This window comes from Pseudopipra pipra, chromosome 3, assembly GCF_036250125.1.
Source record: "Pseudopipra pipra isolate bDixPip1 chromosome 3, bDixPip1.hap1, whole genome shotgun sequence".
Lineage (NCBI taxonomy): Eukaryota > Metazoa > Chordata > Aves > Passeriformes > Pipridae > Pseudopipra > Pseudopipra pipra.
This window is the reverse complement of record NC_087551.1, coordinates 105298387-105323612: the sequence shown is the minus strand read 5'-3', so window position 1 is coordinate 105323612 and position 25226 is coordinate 105298387. Positions and strand designations below refer to the sequence as shown.

At 37.2% G+C, this 25226-nt stretch overlaps 1 protein-coding gene across 1 annotated transcript in view; it reads left to right on the top strand.

The window, feature by feature from the left end:
* RAD51AP2 (RAD51 associated protein 2) overlaps positions 1-12198 on the top strand; it is a 31006-nt gene extending 18808 nt beyond the window's left edge. The window contains exons 2-5 of the mRNA XM_064647410.1: positions 1616-2054; positions 3001-6980; positions 8505-8606; positions 11285-12198. Coding sequence (XP_064503480.1) covers positions 1616-2054; positions 3001-6980; positions 8505-8606; positions 11285-11403 — 4640 coding nt within the window. The 3' untranslated portion in view covers positions 11404-12198. The remainder of the gene's footprint in view (positions 1-1615; positions 2055-3000; positions 6981-8504; positions 8607-11284) is intronic.
* Positions 12199-25226: the final 13028 nt, after the last annotated feature.

The window sequence follows — 25226 nt, the reverse complement described above, 5'->3', positions numbered from 1 at the left end:
ATTAGCAAAATTCTACAATGAAAGCATGGTTTTTACATCCTATAATATATTATTGAACCAAAGAGGGGGGAAAGCAAGTATGTGGTTTTTCTACTCCATTACCAAAAATATGCTATATTCAATTTGTATTATCAGTAAACAAGTGGTATGAATAAATCTTTTTCATGAGTTGCAAATTGGAAAGTGCAGAGCATGCAGGATATGCTCCAGTGGAATTCTGTCAGTTTATCCTGGATACCTAAGTTATATACAGCAAAGTACGCCATGGATGTGGAACAGCTGGGCAGGGTTTAATAAACAGTTTTCATTTATAGCTGTGTAGATGCAAGAAAAGGCAGTTTTCTTTATTTTTCATGTAATTCTCGTTGGTTTAACTGTTCAAATGCTTGAGGAATCTTAAAACGACTCCTATTTACTTGCAACCCCCCAAGCATATTAAGGGACTGTGTGAGGGCAGGTGAGGGGGAAATATTCTATTCAGAGTATGTTAGAAACAATGGTGAAGCCTACAGCATTTGCACTTCAAAAAACCACGATACTTTGCTTCAGAATTACTTCCTGGATGCTATTCCAGCACAGAGGGGTAGCAAACATAAATGCTGTGGTGAATCTCTCTTACAAGCCTTAAAATCCTATTTCTAGCTTATACGATGACCTTCATTCCATATGGTATTTTAAATATTTTAAGAGTTGGATGTAATCTCATTGATTTCATTTTTTACTGGTTGCTTAAAAATAAATAGGAACTGCATCTTGTTAACTAAAGATTGATTCAATTAATAGTATTTTTAAAGTATTAGAAGTAGGTATTTAGCCAGCTTTGCTTATAAAAGCAGAAATATTGAAGAGAAAGCTATTTTAAGTCTCAGTTCTATACAATTCCTGTGTGTAGCGTTCACTACTGGGAACAATGGATGTTGGGCTTCAGTGGATTTGTTCCCTGTAGTATGGATGACAAACCTTAAAAAAAAAAACATATTTGCAACAACAGGCCCTCAGGATGTTTCTATTTTTATAGCCCATCCATAACAGTATTACAGTGACCTGCTGGTTTAGAGCAAACTTTGAAACGTTTCGGGCATTTCAGCCGTTGGGGAGGAAATGTCTATTTCAAAGGCGTGGAGCTGTATGGATACCAGTTATTTTGGGAATAAAGTTCTTGGCTGGATCACCACTTGCTACTGTGAAAAGAAAGATGAAGGAAGCAACGTGTGTTAAAGTAGTGTGTTAGAGCAGGGGGCATGTAAAAGCAAAACAGACACAACCTTTTGCTCATGCTGGATCTTATACCTTTGGAATTAGGGAATTGCATAAAAAACCACAACCCGCTAGTGGAAATAATCGGCGATAGGATGCTTGGGCTCTATCCTGTGACCCACTTTGTTTAGGAAACAAATAGAGGATTTTCCAACCAAAGTGCAGCCTCTTGGCGCCTAAATCTCGACTGGTCGCTCTCGCTCGGGGGGTGAGGAGAAGCCACCGGGGCTCTTTTTTTTTTCGGGAGAAGGGACTCGGGCACGGGGCAGTGCCACACCTTCACGGCGAGGTGCTGCTGCGGCGGCGGAGGGAGGGGTTTTCCCGCCTCAGCGCCCCTTCTCGCCGGGAGCCCCCTGAGGGCGGCGGGAGCGGCGGGGGCCCCGTGAGGGCGACGGGACGACCCGGCTTCGCCGTCCCCGCTTTCCGGCTGAAGCGGCCTCGCGTCCGTGCTCACGGGAAGGGGGGACGCTGGGAAGCCCGAGCACCGGGAGGAGACAAGCCCCGGCAGGAGGAGGGGGGGGGGGCGAGTTCGCTGCGGGGATCCCCTCTGCCCTGAGGAGTGCTCCGCAGGGAAGAGCCACAGGGCGGGATCGGGGCTCTCGGAGTGGCAGAGGGGAGATACAATCGCTGTGGAAGACTTTAGGGAAAAAGAGGTTATACACACCTAGAGGCGGCCAAGCGGGAAACCACCCCGGGGACAGGACAGAGGGGAACGCCCTCAGGGAGGGACAGAGCAGCCTTGAGGGACGCGGAAAAACCACGAGCGTGAGGATTCATCCCCTCCCTGCATTTCACAGGTATAGCCCGCAATCACAGGAGTGTTCCTTGACAAAATGGATTTTTTCTGCACCATTAAAGAAGTAAACCTCTCAAATTAGGGGTAGTACCTCATTGTTGAATCATGCAGTCCTGGTTAAGAAAATTAATTCTCTTAACTGCATATTTCATGAAAGGTTTTGAACACGTTCCTGTTGGCTCTCAAGACGGTGACTGGCTTGTTCAGAGGCACCAGGCTGTTAGAAGGATGATAAATTCTATCAGTATATAGAATTTAATTTTATTCAAATTGTGTTCTTCATACAAGGCAGATCACTTCTTAAATGAAGCTGCCGAGTGTGGTTAGCTTGGAGAAACATGCACTCAAACATCATCAGCATCAAACCAGTGCACTTAACAACCTAGACTTGTACCTCCAACACTACAGTCTTTGTACACGAAGATAAAACCTGGTACGGTGTTTTGGCATATCTGAGGGCTTTTGATAAACTTTCCTGCAGTTTCACATTACAAATTATCACACAGTGGAGACAAGACTGGTGATTTCTTTTAACAATTAAAATTTTAACAATTTAAAAAGAATCCGCTCACAGATTGTGAGGAGTTCATCAGTGGGCATTATTTTCTTGATGTTTGTTCTTAGTATTCATTCTTTTTAGCAAAAATACTGTGTAACAAATGCATGAAAAAATGCAATTAATCTTCTTAATTTTTGACACATCAAAATTATCACCCACTCTCTTTTTGAAAGCATCTGCAACTTTAGTGAACAACTTCTATCTTAAATTCTAGATCTTGGCTTTAAATGTTGTTCAGTGATCCTGCCTTTATCTCAGGTCTGTAATGTATAAAGAGCAAATATCCATGTGGTAACGTGATAGAATTGATGATCTTGTTATGTATACAGTTTGCAGATCATTAAGAAGTCATTTACACCTAAAACTTTAATTTTTCTTTAACTTTTAGGACTGTCTCAGCAAAATCAGAACTTATTTTTCTGAGCATGGAAAGTACATGTTCCAAAAGATTTTTATCTGCATCATCAGATGAAACTGGGTGGTACCTGTATGCAAAGCGAATTAAAATAGAAAGTGATCAAAAAAACAGAGAGAAAGAGGAGCAGCAAAAGGTAGAACGAAGCATACAGTGTGGGAACAGGTACCAAACATCACTGCATGGAGCCCTGTATTTATCAGAAAGGCAAAACCACTGGGAGTTAGAAAAGAGAAGTTGTGACACAGCAAAACAAACCTTTATGAGAGAGTTTTTCTGTTCTAAAAATTGTAGTAATGAAGGATTAGTGTGTAGAGTATCAGAAAATGAACTGTCCACCAAAAAATGGAGTCCTGAAAATAGAGACCAAAATACTACAGAAGATGATATTTCATTGAATGTACATGGACAGCGTCTTGAAACAGAGCTGCTCAGTGTGTCCAGAGCTGATGACACATGTCAAAATCTACAGGTATTAAACCCACCTCAAGCGCAGCAGAACAACACTACAGAACACAATAATGAAAGAAATGGGGATAATGGGCTCAAACAAAATTCTTCAGTTGCATCCTCAAACAGACACTCCTTTCAGATGGAATTGTTGATGCAGAAGTCTGTCTCCGATAAAAAGTGGCAACAATACCAGCTTTTGCAAATTCCATTTTTGCGTGGTACCAGTTCCATGTTTTCACACACAAAAAATAAGACAAATAATTTTCTGAAAAATGCATGTTCTGCAGAAGATAAAAATTATTCCAGTAGCAATAAAGAAAATACTACAGAAGGAGATAATAAAGAAAAAAATAGTTCATTGTATATAATTCCAACATTGAAACCTTTTAAAAGTATACAACCACTGAAAATCCCTAATTTTCAACTTCCTAGAATTTCAAATAAAATAAATAGTAAAATGTCATCAACTAACTTCAGGGAGACAGACTGGAAGAATTTCGAAGGCCAACCATCTTTGGTGCAATCTAAACAGATACATGGTATGCAAAAAGCATCTGAGACAGGGAAACAAAAATTGCAAAATTATAAAAGCAGTGTCAGAATTTCAACTGTTGATTCTGAATTTAAAGAAAAGAATGACCCACAAACCAACAAACAGGAACACAGTGCTTTGGCACAAGTATCTGCAATTTATTTCAGAGGTGACAGCACTGACACTGGATGTAATAAAATGTTTGATGAAAATGACTTCAAAGATAAAATGCTGGAGAATTCAGAAGGTGATGATGACCAGAAGTCAAAGATTCTCATTTACATTAGTGCTAAAAATGTTCAGAATGAGAAATGTGTCAGCTGTAATGATCTTTTGCAGAGAATGGGGAGGAAGAGCAGTAATGAGAATGCAGGAACATTTCATATACAGACAAGTATTCCGGTAATAACAGAAGAATTAGAGAAAAATAAGTTAGACCTGCACTGCGTTGTGCGTAATTCCAACAGTGACATTAGTTTGTATGAAGCAGAATCAAAGCTCTCCGCAAGGGAAATACTTGATTGCCAAAGATATGTAACAAAAAGTATTATATCTGAAAGAAATTGTCCTCACATTATTGTGCAGAATTTTCCAGATAAGACAGTGAATTGCAATATATTTAGGGGGAAGGAAACGTTCAAATTAAAGTTTTCATTTCAAAACATGTTTGAGTGGGTCAGGACATGGACTGAGTCTTCACATGAAGATAGGCCCACGTGTCAGGATGACAGTGTTATGCCTTGGCTTCACACATTAAATGGTCAAGAGTTAGTAAAGAGCACCATAAATAGGAACCACAATGATAAAATATTCATTTGCTTGCTGCCTCTTATTTCAAAGCATCTGAAGGAGGAGCTACTAAAGACAATTCTTGCTTCCTTTTTCAGCAGCACAAATACTTTATTGCCAGTTGAGGGAAACTCTATGCAGGTGGAGAAACAGACTTTATGTGGCAGAAAGCAAGATCAGTTAAACTCATGCACAGATGATACTTGGAGGCAAACCACAGAATTTCTTAAAGAAAATTGTATTTATCCAGGCTTTGTAAGTTCTAAATTTCTGGAAAGCATTGATTTTGAATTACACAACCAGAGGAGATGCTTTTCTAGGTCTTTAGGTGAAGAAGAGTGCACTTGCCTACAAAGAGGAGTCCTCTTTCATAACCAAAAAGGCAGATTATATAACAGAAGACATGTCAGGAAGCAACAGCTCTTATCCAGAGAGAATGAAGGGTTTGACACCTATTTGAGGTCGGTCAGTCACAAAAACAGTATGAAAAAACAAATTTTAGTTGCTAGGTGCCTAATCTTGCTGCAGGGTACTCCAGATTGTTCTTCACTAGACAAGACATATTTCTGCAATATCACAAAAATACAGTATCTAGTAGGAACCAATCTTAGATTTCAGAGTTACTTTCCTGCCCGTTCACAACTGAAATTTGAAAAGGTAAACAGTAAATGCACAAATCAGGAAACATTGGTAACTACTGTAAAGCAGGAGATGAAGAAACCAAGCACAATGCTTAATAATTCCTTTCATGTAGGAAGATTTAAAACTTTCCCCTTTGTTATATGTGAAAATAAGAAACACAAAACAACTGAATATAGAAATTGCATAACTTCTGCAAATGAAGTCACTAATGAAGCCACATATACCATGAAAAAATATTTGGGCACTTTTAGTTGTATAAATGCTGATGGAGAAGAACACTTTAATTCAAAAGAATTGGAAATAAATTCTCATAATTTTTTTTCTGAAATATCTTCTTCTATTTTTGACACATATGAAAAAATTCCCCTTACTACTGATTCTGAAGACTTTGACCAGATACCAGTCGTAAATCAAAACAGTTCTATAAAACAAAAATTGTGTGAAGAAAGTGCAGTCATTGGTCCAAAAGAGGTTCCATGTTTGCCTGTTAAATCCAATAATGTCTTCATTCTAACTGAACAGTCAAAAGCAACTACAGAAAAATACAATCCTCTCCTGTCACTGGACAGACAAACAAACAAATATGAATATTATGAAGAATTAGATACTCATAGCCCACATTTAACAAATAAAAAAGAAAAAGTGAAAGACCAAATTACTTATTTAAATTCGGAAAATTATTTTCCCAGTTCCTCCCATGTTTGTCAGTCTGTCACTTTGCCATTGGATAGCAGCAATTTTGTCGATAAAAGAGTAAGTGATGATGGACACTGCAGGAGCCCCTCAAGTGCAGACAAACTAAATGTGGTACAGTATCCATCCAGGGGAAGTCCTGTGATGACAGATACAAACTTGCAATTACAGGCCAAGGAAACAGCACAGTTTTCTTCACAAGGGCATGAGCGGACACATGAGACAGGCGGTTTAGAGCTGGCAACTTTGAAACAGCATCTTGAATATGTAAAAGAACAGGAAGAAAGAAATGATGAACAAATGCATATAACTAATGAAAGTCAATGTGAGACTGTAATGAATGACTTGATTATGTCACATTCAGAAGATGAATCTCAAACATTCTTTGCTGCAGAAGGGGAATTAAAAGTGCATTTATCCATAATGAACAATGGATGTCTTGAAGATGTAAAAGATAAGTATTTACCTTTAGAAAATAAAATCACACATGAATTTGAACTGAAGACAAAATTTGATTCAGTGTTAGAAGAGCTACGTATGTTTCATGAAATTAGTAAAGGAAATGAAAACAATTTATCTAGTTTGGAAACAAATTCATTCGAAAATTATTGGGAATTAAATAATTCTAAAGGGATAGATGAAAATGTGACAAGTGTTTCTCAAAAGAAAATGTGTATTTCTTCTCCAATCTGTGGTACCATAGAGAGGCAAAACATAACAGACAGTGATAGAAGTTTGTTAAATGAGAAGATATTAAATGAAAATAAAGACCAAGAAGTAGATAAGGAATATTGTGTTTCAAGACTGTCAAGTGAAGAATTGCAGCATTCACCTGTTGCAGAAGGTAAACACATGGGATTACTGGCTATTATGTTAATAAGATAATTTAAATTTTAGGCAATATTTGATTTGCTTTAAAGTTGTGTTTTTCAACTCAGCTAGTTCCATAGCAACAACTGTGTTTTCGTGGAACTGTACAAGGTTTGTCAGACTTGCCCATGAGTAGCCAAATGCAAAGAAACCCACAGTCCTACCACTACCTGCACATGGTGCTGTAGCAGATGCAGCTCAGAATTCACTCAATCAGTTTCAGGCTTCCTCGAGCCTGTATTAATGCACATTCTGTTACAGATTATTAGTTTTGTCTTTGACTTCACCATAATGAGACTTAAAAACCCTAAAAGATTTCAAAGCTCAATGAGGTGCACATTCACAGAGACAAATGTCTCAGTTAAAACATGATACAGTGTTTACAAGGGAGACAGCTGTTTTCTTAAAATTGATGTCATGGAATCAGGAAGGAGTCATGGAATAGTTTGGGTTGGAAGGGACCTTTACCAGTCATCAAGTCCAACTCCTTGCAATGAGCAGGGACATCTGCAACTAGATCAGGTTGCTCAGAACCCCATAAAACCTGACCTTGAATATAAGTATATAGTTGTATAACTTGAATATGTAACCGCAGTTATGTTTGTTCAAAGTTCAGATGCTGCCATTTTTAATTCTTTTATTTTTCCTTAAAGAAGCACAAAAAATTGGAAATCTGCTTTGTAAACTCTAAGACTCCTAACCCATTAGCGGCACAATCAGGAGGTATTTAATGAGTAAAGGAATTACAGCAAGAAGAAAACCAGTTGAATGCTGTGCCTTCTTTTACAAACAGCTTCTATGTGATAAGTAAATTATCCAAGCACTTTTCAAACAGCATATTTATCGGATTTTGTGTCTGAAATTCAGTTTGCAGAAGTGATGTGTTCTCTCAGTTGCAAATAAAACTGAGAAGGGATATACTTTGGTCATATTTGATAAATAATCTGATGAAAATGCAGCCATCTCAAAATTTTCATCTGAAATCAGTTTCTCAGGGATTAAGCATGAAATTTATGAAGTGGAGATTGCAGGGTTTTTATGAAGGTAATTAGTGTTTGGGAAGCAACTGGAGAAGTGTCACAGAAAAGCCCCAGAGGGAATTCTATTCAGTAGAGTTTTAACAGTACAATTTACTACAAGTTACACCTGAGTGCTTTGCTCCAGAGGATAGAAACCTAACAGATATTGGGTGAATGGCTCAGTAAGTGATCACTTTTCTGCCTAAACCTGGAATAAGAAGATCCAAGTGGAGCAAATGATACGTCACTGGAGAATTAAAACCTGCATTATTACATCTCTGCAAAGGAAAACTTCACGAGGTGTAGAATTAGCTTTTGTCAAGCCTCTGAGACTTTGTAGCTTTCTTAATATTTCCTGTAGTATGTTTTCATCACATCAACAGGAATCACAAATTAATAACTAGATGAAACAAACTTAGTTTTTTGTTAACAGAAGTCAAATAAAATCTTACATGTTGCATATATGTTTCTGTTTTAAGACTATTTAGGTGCAGCTTATAGAAATCCATACACATGGAACCCTGCTTTTTTATACTGCACACTTTTTAAGGAACAAAGCTATAATTTACAGAAAGAAGGAGGTAAGAGTAATATTATTCTGTAATTTATGCCACAAATACAAGTACTAATAGTCTTATTTCTCAAACATTTGTATTTGTTTTCTTCCCTTTTTATTTTTTTTCATCTATAGAAATCACATTTGGTTTAATTGTAGGTTACTAGAGAAGTGTCCTGTCTTTGGCTTGGTTCACAGAACAAGTCATGCTGATGAGAATTTTTGTCCTTTGGATAAGGACAAAGATTGGAAAAGGACTTTAATAATGTGGGGTTTCCTTTGTTGTTTGTTTTGGAGCCATTTGGAACAAACATCTTTGGACCTCCAATCACTGCAATATAGCCAGTATATACTACATGGAGAACATGTTTTGATATATTTTTTTTGAAGATTTGCAGTTTTGTACACATTCTGGAAGGAAATTCAGAAGGATATTGTCAAGCAACCTATTAAGATTTCAAAAAACATCCTTTAGGAGTTTTTCCAACATATGGAAACATTTAGTAAAACAAGGTATTAGCTTTATTCTGAAATAAAATGCTAAAGCTTTGTCAGGAAAAGGCTAAAGATAAACTTCTGTTTCACATAGTGAAATAATTTACTGTTATTTTCACTTTTATTCCCCATTGCACATTTTAAAACTGATGCACACTGTTTTCAGGATTCAGAAAGTTGTTTCCTTCATTCAGGCCATTCTGTGAATGAATGAGACTGAAAATCTTAAATAGTTACAGATGACTTCTGGTGTTCTTTTCACCTATAATTTATGGAAGTTATGTCATCTTGTGATAATATTTCATGTACCAAATGCAAAATATTGCAGCAAATTCTTCTCTACTTTTTTCTCTTTGTCCCTGCTCTCTAAGATTTTTTTACTTTGTGACAGATCAATTCTAGTTTCTGACTTATGTGGTAAGTATTGTTATTGCTTAGGGAAAATTCAGACTCCAAAATGCTGTACTGTGCAGAGCAGCACGAGGTGGTTGATATTAACATTATCTTGGAAGTTTTGTTCAGATGACATCGAAGCTTTTGAGATGGAAGGAACATTGTTGCTCCTGCAACTAAACTTGGATCATCTTCCCTTTCTTCTTTCCCTGTTGTTTTGGGCTACAGGGCCATGGACAAAGGAAATTAGATGTTTTCTCCATTGCTGTTATGAATATTTCATTTATATGACTTTCTAACGTTTTCTAAGTTCCCCTCTGAGCTTCTCCAGAAACACTTGGGAAGAGGCCTTAGCAATGAGTGACTTCTTTTTTCCCCCATGACTGCTGAGAAGTTGTGCAGGTTTTTAGGGCCATGGCATATTTCTAAGGTATTTTATACCTTATTTCAAGATCTGTGTCAGAACCAACGGAAACCTAATAAGCTTCCAGTAGAAGAAGCTGAAAAAATTGAATGTTCTCCTCTTCATCATTTTCAGGGAACTGTTTGTCTTTCCCTGGGGAGGTGCATTGGCAGAGACAGTTCCATTTACACTGAACATTGTCTCAGAGGTTATTTGAAACAAGGACTGGGTCTGGTTTTGTCAGTGGTAATACTGCATTTACTGTACTGATAGGAGTTAACATCAGAGGTTTTGCTGATGTGTGACTGTCTCCCTCTATTTTTCAGTAGGATTCTGAACCATCACATGTTGTCACAGAAACTGTGAGTGCTTGGGATAGGAGATGCCTAGGTGGGACAAGAAGCTTTGAACTTCAGCAGTTTTACAATTTAGCAGGACTGACAACCATGCTTTACTGGCTGCATATAAACCCATAACACTTGACTGACTTTTAGTGTGCATGCTGTTCCTCTTCCAGCTGGCTCTTATGGCAGCACTACTGTGTTTTTTTTTTCCTCATTCCATCATTTAAAATTCTTATAAAGGCTTAGAGAATTTTTTCCTTTGCCTTTAATAGGATACCAGCCAAATACCTAAGGCTCTGATGAGCTCACTATTTGATAATTGCTCAGTTCTTCATCATTTTATAGAACAATGCAAAATAGAACTAGAACAGATCTTGAGAAATTTGACACCTTCTTTTCCCAGATGAATCATTGTCCTAATCTCTAGTTAACAAGACCGTGGTCTTCTGCCCCAGTGAATATATTATTTTATGCAAAGGAGAACAGTTTCTAAAGGATGACTGAATTACGCTGCAGATTAGTAGATCCTTACTAGATTACTAGATCCTATCTCCAGATTACTAGGTCCCTTACCTAATAGAATATGGAACAGAAAACAGATATTCTCCTATCTTGCTTTCTGTAAAAGCAGTGGCACAAGATAAGACATCATGGTTACTATCACTGGTAGAATGGTGCCTGGCTCTGTAATTTTGATCTTTACACCTAAACTAGTGGTGAGTATTAAAGCATACTCCCCTCAGCATGTCCCCTCTACCCTGGAATGTTAACTTGTATCAAATTATATGCCTCTGCCAGTCTCTTAGGAGAGTTATGTAATGTTGGGTTGAGGATCCTTCTAATCAGAAGGAATCTGCACATCACCCAGCTGTTAGCATTTCCTTTTCGGTCCAAAAGAATCTGTTACATGCTGTAGAGCTGAACAGAATGAAGGTGGGATAAGATGTAGTAAGGGACTGATTAATTAGTATTGGTTTAATTTACTTGTCTTGTCAGTATGTAATTCTTGTGTATATCATACAGAATTCTGGTGTTGCTCTCACTTTTTATTCTTTCTCTTAAATATAGGATACTTTCTGTCTCATGATGTCATAAGAGTACAGCCTCTTAAAACATGCAAGGGCCCCATCAGGATTGGGCTGTCAAGAAAAGCTCGACCCAAGCAGCTCCATCCTTATCTGAAATGACTTATTGGATTCTTTTACCAGTCTTCACATCTGGGATCAGTCTGCTTGAAAACTGTTGAAATGTTTTAATGTTAAGTTTTTTTGTTGATACTTTGATCTTCGTGGTTTAAGGGTTTTTAGATATTAATATTGCAGTATTTGCTAGTGATTTATTTAGGAATACTCCTGTGAATACTTGATAGCAAAGGGATTTATAATGAATGTTTACTAGTAGAAGTTTTAATGGAAGGATGAAATCCTTTTAAAGTTTATGTAATATTAATAAAATCTTTCATGTATTTTTCATCTATTAAAATATACAGTTAAAATTTTTTGTCACACTCACACATTCTTTGAATCTTCTATGTGTTTATATAGTTTTAAAAACTTAATTAGGATTTTTAAAGAGATTTAAAAGAGATTTTTTAAAGTGATGTAGGAGAGAATTTCAGGAAGCTAAATTTAGATTACTAAAAGGAAGATTATGTTTTAGGCTTCAGAAGTTGTTTCCTCTGAGGAACTTTCAGTTTCATGTACTTGTCATATTAGACAAAGAGTTGGAAAGGAAGAGAGGTATAAATGCTGCAGACAGATTGTGTCATTGTGAGGGCACTGATTTCATTGCATACAACATGGAGGCAAAATATCAGGACACAAATTCTGGAGATTATATATCTCAAAAAATGGGGATACTTGGGCTGCTCTGGAGCATGCAGATCCTGCTTAGGGACATCTGTTAATAATTGTTAACATACTAATATTTTTGTTGTAAAGAATAGGGACTGTTTCAACTGAATAAAAACACAAAGAAACAAATATGAGTGAAGTCTGAAGAAAAATCACTGAGGTGTCAGAACAAGAATAATCCAAAAACTAATATTCAGAAGAAAGCTTTAAACCTCCTTTGATTGCATTAAGTGTTTTAGAAAGAGCATATTTGACATTGCTGTGCTTGAGAGAGAATTCCAGTATAAAAAGTGTTACAGAACAGTGATAGAATGGTGATAAACCCTGATACAAATAGTAAGACATGGTTGCAGGTGACACAAGGAAGCTGAGAAAGCTGAATTGATAGGGAAATGCATCTGATGATAAGTTACTCTATAGAATCTATAGCAACAGTGCCAAGTCACTACACAGTTTAATTTCTTTAGCAGTGACCTTGGAATATGTCATATATAATAGTAAATGTATTAGTATGCTTATCCTATAAGGATCTAAATAAGAAAAGGAAATTCAGTCCACAATATTGAGATAAATAAAATTTAAAAAAAGGGTTATAATTTGGTTCATAATTCCTGTTATATGAAATATCAAAAATGTCAGATGAACATTTGTTTCTAGGAAAAGCTGGTTTTAAAATAAAGGTTTCTAAACTGACTTATTTGCCACAGGTTTTCCAAGAAGTGTAGTAAATGGTGTGCACCATTTAAACAATAAAACTTACTAACTTTCCCACTAAAAATTTGATGATGCAAGTATAAAACTGTCCATGCTAATGGAAAGCATATTTCTAGAGGTCACAGGACAAGAAATTATCCTTCCTTTATCAGTATACTTAATTCATGGAAAAGTTTAAAAGGGCTAAGCAAATGGACAAGTAGAAAACGTGTTCAGAAGCAGCTCTTAGGAGGGCAGGACCATTAGTCAACTCCCTTGGGAATATGCAAATGAGACAGAGATATCCAGTCAGGCGGCTGAACAGGAATGGATGGACTAGACTTTGTTGCACCTTCACCATCAACAGCAGATGTCTCTGTCTCAGAGAGGGTAACTTGGCATTAGAGGTCAGGTCATGTCATGGTGACAGAGTGGAGCAGCTTGAGGACCTGTGCTTGGCAGCAACCCCTGAATGTCAGCTGAGGGTCAGTAAAGGGGTGCTGGTTTGTCAGTGCTCTGTGAGAAGTGTCTGCTTAAATTTCCCCGGATCGCAGCAGGAAGCAACTGATCACTTTAACTAAGTGCTTTTGAGTATGTACCAGCCCAGAGCAAGGACAGCTGGTCTATAGGCATCTGAATGTCCCACTGGAGTTTTGTCCTCACTGCTGGGCAAACAGTTTCTTGAGCGCTGCCTGATGTGAACTGGCCGTAAGGAATGACATCTTACCCACAGCTTCCCTCCTATTTGTAAAGGTTGATGTTTACAATAGGGAGACTCCTTACAGTTTGGGAGTGATACTTCTGTATTTACAGCACATTCTCTGAACTCTTTGGGAAGGCCTCTCTCTGTGTCATTCCCCATCCTACATCTCTGGTGGAAAAAGATACCTTTACTCCACAGAGCCATTTTTCCATATCCTCTTCCTCCGTTGGCCTGTGATTATTAATGACATAGGGAATGCAATGAAAACATTGCATTTATAATAATTGTGGGGCACTTCTGATGGCCATGGCTTGGAAACAGGTGTATCATTTTTGTCCTACCACAGCTAGGCAATCCCACTATTCAGAGCATGGTGATACCCGGTCTCAACCACCTTAAAAAGCCACTAACCACTGAACTTTACAGATCAGGACAAGGACTACAATTGGAGCATGTGTCTACCACCACCTTCCATGCCACAGAGTGATATGAGTTTGTAATGTCCAGGGTCAAGGCCTTAAATGTCCAGTATGGAGGCTTCATAACTGATTCCTAGTTATTAGTCTTCCACAGGAGCCATGGAAATGGCCTTTGTCATTCTGAAATCAGTTACATCAATAAAAGTCATGTATGGAGATGATATGACCCCACCGAAGGGTATTTGTAATGAATGTTCACATAGGTAATTCTGAAACAAAAGAATAAACTGTTCCTTGAAATACCTTGGCAATTTTGTTCTGCCTTATACTAAATTTCGGGATACCTGAGAATAGTCTAAAATCTGCAAATCTGCAAGAATGAATCCCATGGAAAGATTCCATTAAATGACCTCATAATTGTTTATACACTCAATCATATTTCCAGTGAACAACTTTGCTGTCTAGTAAAAAGATAAGATACAAAAGTTCTGATATGTGATAGGAAATGTCTTTAAAATACCCAAGAGTTAGGCAGGAACTGCCTATGTTATATACAATTTTTAGGGTTTAAAAAAAAAAAAAAGCCTATTTTTAAATCAATGAACTCACGAGTTTTTAAAATATATTTCTTTATCTGATGCTTTTATATGAAAATACTACAATGTTCTTGTGTGTAGAAGACAAAGGTACACGGGCTACTTTTTCAGGACAAGAAATAAAGTTTTAATTCACTGAATTTATACTCAGTGGCAAAATTCATTGTGTTTAATTGTGCAAAGTTTGTGCAAAATTGTCCCCAAATATCCTGGAAAATACCCAAACACAAACACAAAAACCCCCAATCAGTCCAGTAAAAGAATAAGTATTGGAGACCATGCAGACAAACAGAACAGTCCAGCTGAGGTATTATGTAAACTTTATGTCTGACTGCTCATTCAGCTGGAGAGAGCTGCTAACAGCATGCCCTCATCTCTTAAATAACAGAGGGAGGGTTGACACTGGGAATGCTGGCTGGCCTTCTGCCAAGTTCAGCTTCCCCAGCCCCCTGTCAGCTGGAAAAGCTCAGGTACCTCCTTATGCCAGGGAGCAGCACAAGAGTGCTCAGCTGTGTCAGGCAGCGATGGGAGCTGGCACCGTTCCATGGACTGCGGGAGCTGCGCGGGAATGTGCCAAGCAGAGATCCCGCCATATGTCCTTGCAGATCTGATCGAAGCAATGTGTATAGATTTTGAAATTTTTCATTGCAGACACAGTATCTGGTGATGTTTCTTTGAATTAGCTAAGCTTGCTAATGCTGACTGTAACAGAAATGCAGATGTTAAGCATCATTATACTTTAATAATTATGCAGAAAAGCTTAAATATAATTTCTGAATAATTTTGTATCAGGTGCTGGAACAATAGATATAGCTGGGTCTTGTTTAATACAAAAGGATTCAATTATAGCCTACTGAAAGCCTTGAATTCCATTTTATCTACCAATACATGTGATTTTTTAATAAATAGTAATTGAATGTATTTTTTTATCTACCTTTCAAATGACTGGATGCAAAGCTAAAACTGCTCTTCTGAGTGTATTTTGCATAAATGTGGGCAACTCACAAGTGAACAAATGCGAGACTGTTAAAATTCAGTTTTAAACAGCACCTGTATATAGAAGCATAGCAATTGTCTCTTTCAGGGAATTGAACTGAGAAGGGTAATGAAGTTCTGTTACTCCTTTTACTGTTGGAAGATAGTTTCTAAACCAGAATAGATGACCAACATTTAAGGGAAGGCTTTGGAGAAAGGGCTGGAGTGTCTGTATATAGCAGAAGGTTCTTCATAAAGGAAAATGGTGCCGCAGAATTTTGTGAATATACGTTATCAAGAAGCTTCATGAGGTTAAGCATGAGCTCCACTTTTGCTCTTACAGTCCACAACCAGTTTTGATTTTAATGCTTTGGTCCCAGCGTGGACATCCCACCATGTTATTCCCACACACCACTGGAGAGCACACCTGCTGTCGTCCCCTAACCAAGCCACTGAGATCACTTTACCTGCTGTGTTCCTGCTGAGCCATTAGCAGAGCATTTCTAGACAGAGTGTCAGGGAAACTTGAAGTACATTTTGGAAGTATCTAGGAAAATGAAGAGTTAATTTTGTTCAAAATTATTTCTGTTAAGTCTGATTCAAGTGAAAAAGTAAATAACAGCACTGGTTTTGACATTTGTCCATTGATGGTCTGGGGTGGTAGATGAAAGGCTGACAACTGTCTTTATGAAACATAGCAATTTAACAAGTAATGGTTAATATAATGAGCAAAATTATTTTATCATTATGTGATAAGGTAATAAAAATAAAAAAGTGGTCAGTTTATAGAATACATGCTACTATTTGACATTTGATCTGAGTCAATGCTGTGATAGAAACTAAAAAAAAGTGTGTCCTCCATTATTTAAAATTTTCCCCCACAAGGCCCCTTGAATTATCAAAATATTTTTAGCCAGGAGTCATAATGAAAATTTCATATAAATTATACTCATTGTATCCACTCAGATAGATCCCTAGACTAATTCTCTGTTAAAGCACTTTCTGTCAAAGCTTAAATATGCAAAAATATGCAAAGATTACCAAAGGAATTTGAAAAATTTCTGAAAGTGCATCAGTATGGAGATATATATATATATATATACACATACATATGTACATGTATAATCTACCATGTTTGAAGTATAATCAAAATATATTCTTATTACCAATGACATTTTGGAGCCTTTAATGGAACATTCTGGCAATGATAGATTTCACTAAGTGTAACAGAGGCTATGACTACATGTGGAGAAATGGGAAACAGATTGAATCGACTTGGGAAATCCCAGTCAATCCAGTAAGAGGGGCCCTAAGGTGAATTGCCTTTGGGACAGAACTGTCTCTCTCCATTGATTATTGAGAAGACTTAGGGAAAGCTTGTGCCATACTCAGTTTTCTCAAAAGACTGCAAGAGTTGAAAAATCTTTTTTATCTGTTGTTTTTAGCTAAGGGTGAAGCAGACAGCTGTTTAAAGTGCTTTCCCACATGGAAATTCTATTATTCTAAAGTTTGTATTCCAACAGCATCTAGGACCTCCAGTCACAAAGTCACTGTTTACTGCAAAATCTTCCAACAAAGGTTTGGTTCCTGTCCCAGAGGTTTTGCAATTAATTTTTTTCAGTCTGTCAATGTACCTTTAGTTATAGCATGTTATTATGATGTTTAATGAAGGCAAAATGACAAAAAATGTTTTTAAGGAGAGCAAACTTTGATTTACTTCTACACTGTAGATAAAGGAATCTTTTTCAATTTCAAAATATTTCTGTTTATTTGGAAGAGTATGTTGATGGATCTTCAATTTTATTCTTCTCATCCATTCCAAACATTCCCACCCTTTTTGGAGCAGACTTTTCTTTGAGAAAATGAATGTTTTATGAGCCATTTAGGCCAGCTCTTTTTGTGCCTTATCCTACATATGAACTTGCTCTTCTTTCTGCCTCACTTTCTTCCCTCTCCATAGCTTCTTTTGGGCTGGAATTTGCTGAGATTCTGCAAGCACAGAGTAATGCAAATAGAGCTGGACCTTCCCAGGATCAGCCCAAGCTACTGCAAAACTTACCTTCTTGTGCTTGCCAAAGTTCACCTTGTGAACTTACCTTGCTTGTGCCACAGAGGTACATAACTGACCAGATGTGGTGAGCTACTGGTCCTGTCCAATATTTTCACCGTGAAAGGGGTTCCTTAGCCATGGGTGGTGCTGAATTGTGTCAGTGTGCCTCCCTCACCATGTTTCTCTAAGCCTATGTTAACACTGGCAGTGCCAGTTGCTCAACTTTGAGACTTGTGAGCAGGAATGGTTCTAAAATACAGTAGTGTTAGAAATCTTCATTTCCCAGGGACCTATGGAGTGTGATAGCCAAGGGAACTTGAACATGGTACTGATTTTGGAGCCTGTGTCATAAGGAGAGTGCGGTGAGAATTAAAATATACCTCTGCTTTTGCTCCCTATGAGATAACTATTTGTGAATAGCCCTATGCTCATTTTTCTGTACGTATGTTTCTCTATTACATGTATATTTTGTTATTTGTTTTTTAAAAAAACCCATGCCATTATCAATATATCTGTAAAAAGCCTTTTGGGGTAGGAGAAAACTGTAGAAAAATATGTTTTGACAGATTTTCAGAACAGGACCTCTACTGACATTTTTCAGAAGAGGATCTTTTTTAAAATAGGATGATGGCTTGAGTTATGCTTGTATGCCACACTACACTGGTCTTTTTTATCCCATGTATTTAGCATGTTAATCCTTGAAAACAATTTTAGGTACAAAGATTGAAGCCATGAGAAATGAACATCTGGAAAAAAATTACAAGGCTGTTCACCAGACTGAAGACACAGTGTATGATGTGCTCATCCTTGTGAAAATTCTTCCTTTGTAAGTGCTGCCAAGGTCAATGTCAGCCTGAATCCTTTAATGCATACTGTAAGTGCAAGCCATGCAGATTAGATCTGCCCAGAGCTATTCTTATTTGTTCATCCAGCTTTTAAAAATACATGTTTGTGCTTTTCTATTAAAAAAATCTCCATTAAAAAAATCAGCAGTTCAAGCTTGTATCAGGTCTTTCATTATGCTCATTCTCCACATACTTTTTGTTTTGCCCCAGAAATATGTCCAAGTTTCCATCTGCACATTGCTGCATGTATTTTCACATTCAATAACAACAGCATAATGTATTTCCTGCATTTTCCAGATAAGTTAATGAAATTAGATTATGCAGGGAATAAAAATAGTTCAATGTTAAGATTCGTTATGGGAATCTTAATGTTTACTAAAATGCTGAACTAATAATATTGAACATGGAATTGTATTTGCAATTGCTTTTATCTCTAGAATGAATCTTTACCTACATGAACTATGTCATTAAAGGCACAAAGTAATCCAAAGTACAGCAATATTTCATGCAGTCCCATTTATTTGATTAAAGCTCCTATTTTTCTGAAACTTCCAAGGAAAGAGAAGGGGGAAAAAAGTCCTTTTTTTGATATCCTTTTTTAAAATGTGAAGTCAAATGTGAGGTTGTTTGTATATCAACAGATCTTAGGGCCAAATCTGGTAGTATTTTTTTGCATCAAACTGTTTTTCTCTGGCAAGGAAATATTGGGGAAAAATCTAATTCTGCCCAATTCCTGGGCATGGTCCTCAAGGATTCCTGGAGATGCTTGTCTAAATGACAGGGAGGTATGTGACACTTCCTGAGCAATCACCAACAGGAGTAGGAGGAGTCAGTCTTTGCATCTAGAATCTACATACAGAGATTTTGCAGCTTGGCCCTTGGCAGTCTCTTCCAAAGAGCTCAGGAATATCTCTGTAACGGTGGGTGGACACTTTGGGACAACATTGGTGTAGAAATCTGTCATGACTATTAGCAATTTGTTCAGGATAGGCCAAAATTGTGGTATCCTAGATTTTCTATCACCACCAATTATTCTGGACTACCAAAGGCATTCACTGGGTTTCAAGGAGGTGATATTTGGCTTCCCAGTTTGATAACAATTCATATTGTTTCACTGCCACTAAGACATCTGAAATTCAGGGGGTGATGACCTTACAAATATCCCTTTTGATTCCCTTGCTAGCAAGCAACTCTCCTGGCTTCACTCTGGAGAAAACTGTGTGCTTTTAAAAGTTTAAACTACTATTTTCTTCTGATTCCTGCTCACTCATCTATCCTTGCTGTGCCTCTTGCTGCTGCTGCTGCTGGGCTGCTGACAGCTTGTCAAGCTGGCCCTGTCATAGCCTGTTGATGTTTCCAGGCTGTTTATTGAGGTGCTGACTTTGAATCCATGGCAAGCTTGTTGGCACGCTTGTCCCACTCTGTACTGCTGGAATTCTTACTGATCTCCTGTGAGTTACTGACAATTTATGTCATGCTGGTTCCTTATAAGAAAAATGATCTCTCTTAAGACTGTGCAATGGGTTATTTTTTTTAAGTAGTGACTGAATTGAAGGGTTTGGGTTTGGTTTTTTTCATTTGGTTGCTTTGTTTGTTTGTTTGTTTGGGGTTTTTTTGTATTTTTTGTTTGTTTGTGGTTTTTGGCGGGTTTTGTTTGTTTTTACTGTTGGGGTTTTTTTAAGATTTTCTTTGCGTAGTAGATTTTTTTTATGAAGTTTTTTTCATAGCAATGAATGACAGAAAAATAGTCATTCTGGAACAAGGAAAAGTTTAGCTCAACATCAAGCATAACATTTTGTTTCCAGTGTAGATTTTTCTAACAAAAGTAAACAAGTACAGCACTAAATTTTAAGCACCAGTTGCAAAACTGGCCAGGAATATTTCCCTCAGTGAGTAGTCAGGACATTTACACAATGTATGGGAGGCTTACATTCAAATCCTCCCTCAAGAAACATCACTTCTTCACCTTCTGCCTGCCTGATGCATGTTCTACATGTCGTACTCTGTGGGTGTATCTTTACTCAGTCAGACATTCTACTTTGTATAATTATTTTAATAGGAACTGACAGCTGCTTGTTCTACCTTCTCAATAAGAGTGTGAGCATGTAACCTGTTACATCATTCTCATCTCCTCCCTCATGAACACTTGCACAAGATGGAAGAAGAAATTGGAACAACTCGTGCTAGAAAACATGACAGTCACTGCAGTGGTCACACATTCTGTTCTGAAATTCTGTTTCTGAGATCCCTATTCTTAAATACGCACCGTACAACTGCTGTTGTTATCTCTGTGTGACCCTGTTGAAAATAATTCCAAATGGTTTTGTTTGTAAATAAAGAAGATTTTTTTAATTCCTGTGTCACAGAGCTGTGAACTCTGCAGAGAATATGGTGACTCCTGGAGCAGGAGCTGTGCATGTACCAAGAGAATTTGTTCTCCATCTCGATCTCAGCTTAGTATCAGTTCCTGAAGGAAGATTAGCCTCTGAGATGATGACATTAGTAATGAGTTGTGACTCTTGAAGAACAAAGTGACTCCTTACTGACAGTTTCATCACTTCAGTTCTTAGATGACTTTGAGTTGAAGTATATGAAACTAAGTACTCAATCTCAGTTTCACTGAAACCCACTTCACAGAGAAATCAAATCCAAGTATATCTACTTAGAAAAGTTATGATTTTGGTGTCATAATAGTACATAACTTTTTGAAAAGCTCACAATAGATTCTTACCTAACGAGAATCTCCAAAAGTTCCTCCTCGTTTCAGTCTGATAGTACAAAAATGAATAAAAGCTCTTAAGCTTAGCTATAACTAAACTGGGGATGTTATTCCGAGCCATCCTATTTCTGCTCGCTCTCATGATGCTACAGTATTTATTGAGGTCATTTGCCCAAACTGCTTCTCTTGTCAACCCAAGCTATGGGAAAAATCTGAGTCTGACCCATTGTCATGGTCAACACTTGTTCACTGCTCAGATCACAGCTCTCTTACAGCACCATCTCACCCATCCAAATGGGTGAGTAAGGCGACTAAGGGTCAGCTCAACAAATCGCATTATAATTATTATTTTTCCTTTCAGTGAAAGAAAAGACCTCAGAGTTGAATGGTAAGTCCTCTGGTCATGAGGAACCAGAAGTGCAACTCTCCTTTATGCTGCCCCTCTCATGAGCTGAGCGGCCTAGAGAAGCAAAGATCCTCTTTATGAACATATTTAATCCAGCAATATCAGGTGATAAACCACAGCATTTGGGATTATGTCTTTATAAAATCATACTAACTGAGTCTATTAGAAGCGTTCTCCCTCAAACTCCCTTCATATTTAATTAATTTAGAAAATTAGCTTCAGCTTCTCTTCTCTCTTCCCTGTATTTCCTATTCCACATTATCATTTTTATCCACAAGGATGTTATTTTTTCATTTCACTTTTATTGTAAGATTTTTATATTCCTTTTTTTTCTTTTGCATGTATCAAATTCTTATGTATCCACAGCTGAATGTGTGTTGCATTTGAACTGGTCTTGTGGAAACTGCAAAAACTCTTTTAATTTGTTATTATCAGATGGAATACCGTGTCTCAGAAAATTAATTTTATTATGAAGACTTGGATTAAATTGACTTGATTGTCAAGCTCCCTACTGTCAATCTTTTCAACCACTAGTAACCTCTGTCATTTTTTATTTAGTAAACCACTTCTAGAAGAGCTGCCAAATTATGATCCAGGTGAAAGGGGCAGCAAATGCAGTTCCTGCAGCCACACTGTCAGTGTGCACTAGCCACACTGACACGTCTTTATAAGCACTTTCAGAGTCTGGATCCTTCCTTTGAAAGTGGGGGACATGGACCATTTTATTTATTTTCTCATTTATTTGTCAGATAGAGCATATATTTGTGCTAATTTCCTGAATCTAATAATCTAAGACACTTCAGCAGAAAATGTGCTTTTCTATAAAGACAAGGAACTCATGATGCCCATTTAATGATCCCCAAATCATTGACAGGGGTTATCTGTACTGATGTCCTCAGTGTCTCATGGAGCACGGCATGCTCATGGAAGCACGCTAAGATGGATAATTATGGACTTTGCCCTGGCAGTACTGGGCACCTTCCAAGGCCCTGTTCTGAATGATGATCATCCTTCCTTGTGGAGAAACATAAGAAAAAATAATTTCAAACATCACTTTTTACTGATAACCTTTACATAACATTATCTCAGGAACCCACAGCAAGGTGAACTTTCAGAAGATCCACTCTAAGTTGAATTTTCTTAGGCTGCTGAATTCCCAGTATTATTAACTTGTTCCTCATATCAGCTACAGGGTTACTGCCATGAGTAGTGACAGTGTATGAAAATCATGAGTAACAAGATGATAAAGTTATACCATGTAGATCTGGGAATTGTACAAGCAATCTGAAAAAGGAAGGAAGGCAAAATAGATACCAGGCAAATAGGATTCCAAAATACTGGCACTTACTAATCTTTTCTGAAGAGGAAGACTCAACATATTTGCACAAACTTCTGAAAAATGTGTACTTTGTGTGAGTGTACTATTTGGCTAAAGAGAGCAGTGTCTCTGTCTGACCGTCAGGCTGTGCGTCCTGACTGAGAGCAGATGTGAAGCTGCTTAAACTGTTTGGAATATTATTTGCATAACACTGAAACCCAACAAACAGAGGAATATTCTGCAATTATTCATCTCTTCACAGATCTGCAATCTGCAGAAGTCAGCCACATGAACCCACATATTTATAATAAGAAAAAAACACTGTTTAGCCGATGATGGTAACTGGTATCATCCAGCGGGTTATTTCCAAAACTTTCACCTGAGATGTCATAGACTAGTCTTGAATTTAAGAAGAAAATATTGGGTTTTTTCAATTTCATATAGGTTCGAGTGACTTACATGTTATTTTACAGTAAATTAAAAATCCTGATTTTGTTTTCAGTTATAATACTTTAATGCAATCTACGTGATAAGAATAAATTTGGTTTTGATCCTGCAAAGTAATATGAATGTTGTTCTGAGAGGATATGAGAATACACAAACAAATGCCTTGAAAAAGGATCTTATCAGTACAGTAAGTATATATCGTTATTTTGTCTGCAGTACTACCATTCTGCAACTACAGTGTTTCTGCTATTTTTAAACACACAGCGATTTCTTGTAAAATGGCTTTTAAATCCTACACTTTCTCCATGTAGTGCAGGCATATTTATTCCAATTTTAAAGATTTATTTTCTAAAATAAACAAAACGAAACAACCAGAATGGTTTTGCTAGCACAGGGACACAGCTTATCAAAATGTTAATCTGCAAAATTCCTTGGTGTTTTTTGACTTTTCTGTAACCATTTAAACATGTTTTAAATGCTATTTCTTGATTCAGCAACTGATTTGGCTGTTCCTTCCCAATTGTGATTGATGCTATTGATTAGCTTCTCAAGGCCTCTTGAAGTCAGTAGGACACAATTAATTTAGTCTGTGTACTTCGGATCAGAAGTTCTGTAATCAGAATAACTGATGTTTCCTTCTAGACTGCTCTTCACTGCCACTGATTTTGTAACAGAGCAAAACCAGCATTAGCTGTGATTAAACTGTAAAATCTTAGTTCTTCTTGTAATTAAAACATAAAGAATATACAATGAAAACATGACAGAAATTATTAGTGATAATTCCTACTTAAACAACAGTAGCACAAAGTCATTTAATAATACCTCGAGGGCAAAATTATTTGGGAGTACTATGATTTTGGTTTTATGCATGAGGAAAGGAAACTAATATTAGAAAGTATAAAGATCGCAGGGTACAATATTTGTAAATCAAAGGAAAGTCTAACTGGGGTTTGAATGAAATATTTTGAATATTTCTTAAAAGAAGTCTGTTTTGATTTGAAGCTCCCAATTTAGCATGATCTGTAACAAAATTCCCACTATAGTATGTTAACATTAAATGTACATTTGTGGTTTTACTCTAAAATTTAGCAAATAGGTTTATTAGGTAACTGGAAATTGGCTTTCTAGTGGCTCAAATACTGTGTTAAGAAAGTTTTTTCTCATTAAATTACTTTTATGCTGGAGATTCATTAATATTCATTCACCAAAATCTAGCAAAGGCCAGCCAAAAGGTAATTGTGTGAGGACTGAATACTTTTCCTTGGAACTTTCTGTATATTTTACAGCCTTTTTTTTCCTTCTACTCCTGTAAAACTAATTTGCAGTAGGATTTACTGGCTCTGTCAGGTCTGTCTTACTCCAAGGCAACCTTTTAGATGTTATATCTGATGCAGACACACACACACACATTCTCACAAGAGTGTTGTAAATTTACACTGATGTGGGGAATTACCAGCATCCCTGGAGAGCAGCTCACTGGGAACCTCAGTGGGAGAGCCCCATGAGCAGTTGGAGAGAGCAAGTAATCACTTTGTGTCAAGAAGAAACTCCAGTTGAGTCAGGAAAAATTTTCCAAGCCTCAGATTGGTGCTTGGCCAGGAGACTGCAGCAAACCCCTTACTTTTAAAGGAGTAGCACTTGAGCATTCAGGAATTAATGAATGAACTAAGGAATTGAACAGCATTAGGGAATGGAGGTGTGCTGACTTCACATTTCAGCCAAAAAGTAAACCCTCTGCAAATAAAGGGCATGTCAACATTATATAATGAGGAATGGCCTCAACTCAGGCTCCAAATAATAGTAAATTGTTATTTATTGTAAACAACTAGCTACTTTTAAGATTGTCTTAAAAGTTCAAGTTTAACCCTAGGGGACAATTACAGATTGCTAACTCAAGCTGCTGTATCATCACTATTTCAACCCAAGAGCAGTGGATAGTATTTTACTTCTTGTTGGAGTTTTATCCTAGGTATAGTTTATGATCTG